Below are 5,000 nucleotides of genomic sequence, written 5' to 3'. Positions count from 1 at the left end.
CTCTCCCTCTCTCTTCCTCTCTCTTTCTCTCTCTCTCTCTCTCTCTCTCCTCTCTCTCTCTCTCTCTCTCTCTCTCTCTTCCTCTCTGTCTCTCTCGCTCTCTCTCTCTCTCTCTCTCCCTCTCTCTCTCTCTCTCTGTCTCTCTCGCTCTCTCTCCCCTTGTTAATTATGTATGAGCGTTAACCTGTCTGTCCTACTAACACTCGTCTTCTATTCCGCCTTTCTCACCCCACCCCCCCCCCCCCTCTCTCCCCTCTCTCTCCATATCTGTGTCACATGCATATGAAAGTCCAGATGAATCCACTGAAATAACAGTATATATACACGCAATAATAATTCCTCATTACTTGGTCGTTCAGTCAGTCCTCCTTCACCGCATATCCTCTGTCCCTCTCTGTCCCTCAATCCATCACTTCCACCCTCCATTCATAACCCTATATCGATCATTCCTCAAGCATCATAATTCATTTTTATCCATCTGCAACTCTGACAGTGTGCATTAAGGAGCCAAATGGACCACTATGGGCCTGGCCACACTCCCAGAGCTATACATTAACGCTCTGTGCAGACTCGACAATTATTACATAATCATCTAATCACAATTCATTTTTTGCATAATCATCATCCATGTTGAAAAATGTCCGTACATTTTTCAATATATGTTATTATTATTATTAAATGTGTCAGGGATTTTGTTGCATATTTAAGTTATATGGAGATCCTTGAAATTAGTTCCGTTTTAACCAATAGGTCTTTATATATACCTTTCAATCTGGGACGGCATCGCGAGTCATTCTAGATATGTCGCCAACATTATCATTTTTCTCTGAAAACTTTGTTGGATTTAGAAGGCGTTAAACATAAATAAAAAAGTTAAATAAAAACTCAAGACCATGAGGATGATTCTACATCCAGTTTTTATAACTGGATTTAGAATCGACCTCAGGTCTTAAATGTGTCAAAAATGTTTGAGAACAATGTGTACTTACCTACATAATATACATCACTCCCTTCTTGGTCTTAACATACATTCATTCAGATGTACCATTAAGAACTTCACATGTCATGCCATTGGCAAGAGAGTGGATTGTCAGTGAGAAAGGGGGGTGCGTGCAAAGGCGTTATGTAAATGCTATTCAGATTTTTTTTTTAAATATATACAATGAAAATCAGTGTCAAAAAGTGACACTTGTTTTCAGTAATAAAAGGGAAGAATTTACACATAGTGTGCATCATATAGTCTTCCCTTGGTCTTACCTACTGTACATACATCACTCCCTCCTTGGTCTTACCTACATACATCACTCCCTCCTTTGGTCTTACCTACATACATCACTCCCTCCTTGGTCTTAGCGGCAGCTTCCTCCACTCCTGCTTTTGTCTTCTCTGCTGCCGACACCACTCCTTCCTTCGCCATGGAGAATCCCTTCTTGAACGCGTCCATGCTTTCTTCTCTGTTGTTCTCTTCTCTGTTCTTCTCTGCTCTTCTCTGTTCTTCTCTTTCTCTTCTCTGTTCTGCTGCTCAGAGCTTTTCTCTCCTTCTCTCCTCTCCCTCTCTGTTCTTCTCTGGAGAGTTGGGTGTGTCTGGGAGGCGTGTGTGTTTGAGCGTGTGTGTGTGTGAGCAAGTGTGATGCTGGTTGATGCTATACTGCTGCTCCTGCCTTGTGCTCCCTTATGCTTTCTCCTTATGCGCGTGCATGCGTGTGTGTGTGTGTGTGTGTGTGTGTGTGTGTGTGAGAGAGAGAGAGGGAGAGAGGACAGAGAGAGAGAGAGAGAGAGAGAGTTGGGCAATAGAATTCAGGCAGCTTGACCAGCCCTTGACCAGACAAGCAGTGGAGCGAGCTGAGAGAGAGAGAGAGAGAGAGAGAGAGAAGAGATGCGAAAGAAAAGAAGAGGAGAAATAATGTGAAAATGTATCACACGCAGGCAGGCACGCACACACACACGCGCACCGCAACGCACACACACACCACACACACACACACACACACACACACACACACACACACACACACACACTGACTGTAGAAAGTAACAGTACAGTAAAGAACTTTAATTATTGATTCTGAATTGAAATTTAATTCACACATTAATCATGTTACCGAGATTGCCTTTTTTCACCCTAGAAATATTGCACGAATGAGAGCCTATTTGTCGTCACAGAGTTTTATCTAAAAATAAGATGAGAGAACATATTACTCCAGTTTTAGCTTCACTGCACTGGCTTCCGATTGATTTGAACATTCTTTTACTTGTCTATAAAGCTCTCAATGGTCTTGCACCTTCCGTACATGACTGCCTGCCTAAATATGTCCCAAACCGCCCCCTAAGGTCTTCCACTGCTGGCCTGCTTGCTTTGCAGTACCGGTATGCGCCCCTAACTTCACACGAGTGTGATTTCTTTTTCAGAATTGTAAACATACACACCAGTGTTGATTTTGCCGAATAACACTATGTAAAATGTTCAACGACTACCTTTTTTCACTGAAGTAAACTATACATTAAAACTAAATAAAAGCTAAGCTATGATGACTAAATAGCAATACTGTATATTGAAAATGTTGCCAACAAATAAAAACTAGACGATACAATGTTAGGGAGGTACTAGTGGAGAAGAGATCCAGGAGAACTAAGACATTTATAATTTATGTTGTGGTTGTGCGGGTGTCATGCTCCCAAAATCCCCAACCTAAAGCTGTCACGTGTGTAACATAAGGCAGGATGTCTAGTTATAGGACCCAAGTGCAGACAGACAGGCCAAGGCAGAAACAAATGCAACTAGTTCTAATGAACAAAATCTCAAAGAGCAGAACACGCCGGTAACATACGATGACAATCGGACAAGGAACTGAAATAACATGGGAGTATATATAAAGGCATGCAGGCATAACAGGACACAGGTGAATCAACACTGGGATAGGCTATATGGGGAACTAAGAGGACACAGGTTGAAACTAACACGTAGCACACAAGGGTAAAGTAAAACTCAAACTGGAACTAGGAAACCAGGAACACACAATACTTACAAAAAAGTTAAACGATAACGAAAAACCAAGAACAAGACACATAACACATAACATGTCACGGACCGTGACACAAGCTATTTTACAACAGCTATTTTCGTCACGCAGTATACACTGACACGAAAACGCGTCATCAGAGCGGAGGGAGGGGCGTCAGCTGCGAGTCCGCGGCTCCGCCCACCCCCCAGGGTAAGTTGTGATTTGCTCTCGTTCACTGCAATGCAATTTGCGACATTTCCAAAACAATATTGCGCAGAGTAGCGATTATCAAACGTATTTGCAATGCCATACGTTGAAAGATCTGTTGCCCGTGGACAAGGCACGTTACCTCCGCAAGTTAGATATTATCGGCATAGATGTTTGTCCGTATGTGATTAAGGATTGGAAAATGTTGCATTGAAAATTCTGCCCAGGTTAAAAAACCGGATGTGATGTTTTTGGGCGTTCCTGTCTTGTTAAAAGACCGGATGTGACGTTTTTGGGCGTTCCTGTCTTGTTTCGTGTCAGTGTATACAAGTACACCAGGGATGATGGATTGTGATTTGTGACTAAATCAAGCTGTAGCTTCAGTCGACTAAAGTCTTATGATATTGTCATAGCTAAAACTGTACTAAAACTAAAACATTTCACGTGACTAAAATATGACTAAAACTGAAGAAGACTATGACTAAAACGTTAAACGTACGTCAAAATCTGCTGTCAAAATCAACGCTGTTGAACGCACGCACGCACGCACGAACGCACACGCGCACACAGCCTTTGTCTTTGAAAGACCAGCAGTGTTCTTTCTGCCCACAAAGCACTTTAATGGACATGTCAGATCAGATACCTAACGCTACTAATCTACAGACGCCAGGTCAGCTTGTTCTGTAAAGCCTCGTCCTCAACCTGTGGGCCGAGAAGCACGCCTGGCCACTGGCCTACTTGGAACGATGCAAGTTGGAAATGCATGCCCCCCATGCACCCAGTGTCTGAGTTCTTTATCAGGCATGCCCAAATATGGAGTCTATGCAGACAAAATAATAATTTGTGATACACAATAATCGGTAGCATATCGATATCGTCCGATATTTAATTAACATGCAATCTGGGTAATCGAAATGATGTTAAAATTATTCCGATATTTTTTCCACCGATATTGACCGATATGTTTTCACCGATTATTGACCGATATTGACTTAATAATAATGCGACCGTAAATGGCTTTGAAAATGAATATAGAAGAAGAAAAGTTCAACATCGTGCATCTCTCTAATGCTAATTAACCCATTCTGAACGGGCACCCATTTTGGTGTCAGCATCATGTTATGCTTTAGCTATTGAAAAATAGCAGATCTACAAGCTCATATCGCGCCACCGAGTGGCGCGATACGAGCTTGTAGGTCTGCTATTTTTGAAAAATCGAAGAGCGACTGACATTTCTAGAATCTGATCTCAGGTCAGAATGGGTTAATCAGACCAGTGTGTGTCCAGTGGAAACCTCGTATGAATCTGATAAGAATGGGTTAATTCAAGGACCACTATAGTCCACAAATCGTGTCGACGGATTTGCAATTCAATTGAAAAGTATTTTTTGGTGCAGAGATGCATGTTGTAGAGCCACAGGAGAACAAACGTATAGCAACGGCAACGATAACATATGCAGCACGTAGACGACTCCCTGGCTGCATGGTGGCACATGTCAACATGTATTTACAGTACTGTGACATCCCACAGGGTTCCTCCCCCTGAGAGGGAGAGGGGGAGAGGGAGAGAGAGAGAGGGAGGGAGGGAGGGAGGGAGGGAGAGACGTATAGATTGTGAAGGAGACACGAAAAGAGAGTGAGACTGATGGAGGGTGTTGCAGCTTGAGCTATATTTAGCCTGTTTGAAGTTAGCTCCCCTCTCTCATTCATCCGTCCATCCATCCATCCATTCATTCATTCATTCATTCATTCATTCATTCATTCATTCATTCATTCATTCATTCATTCATTC

The 5,000-nt window shown here is 42.5% G+C and overlaps 1 protein-coding gene across 2 annotated transcripts in view; it reads right to left on the bottom strand.

Annotated features, from left to right (window-relative positions):
• The window catches only part of sncga (synuclein, gamma a), a 20,898-nt gene extending 19,231 nt beyond the window's left edge, over positions 1–1,667 (bottom strand). The window contains exon 1 of one of the 2 annotated variants that reach the window (XM_083775586.1): positions 1,324–1,667. In XM_083775586.1, coding sequence (XP_083631712.1) covers positions 1,324–1,444 — 121 coding nt within the window. In that variant the 5' untranslated portion in view covers positions 1,445–1,667. The remainder of the gene's footprint in view (positions 1–1,323) is intronic. The other variant, XM_083775585.1, reaches the window with a different exon arrangement.
• Between the last annotated feature and the right edge of the window lie 3,333 nt (positions 1,668–5,000).

Source organism: Protomyctophum parallelum (genome assembly GCF_964188405.1).
Source record: "Protomyctophum parallelum genome assembly, chromosome: 10".
Lineage (NCBI taxonomy): Eukaryota > Metazoa > Chordata > Actinopteri > Myctophiformes > Myctophidae > Protomyctophum > Protomyctophum parallelum.
Note: the sequence above shows the minus strand (reverse complement) of the source record. Positions and strands in the feature narration are given on the sequence as shown.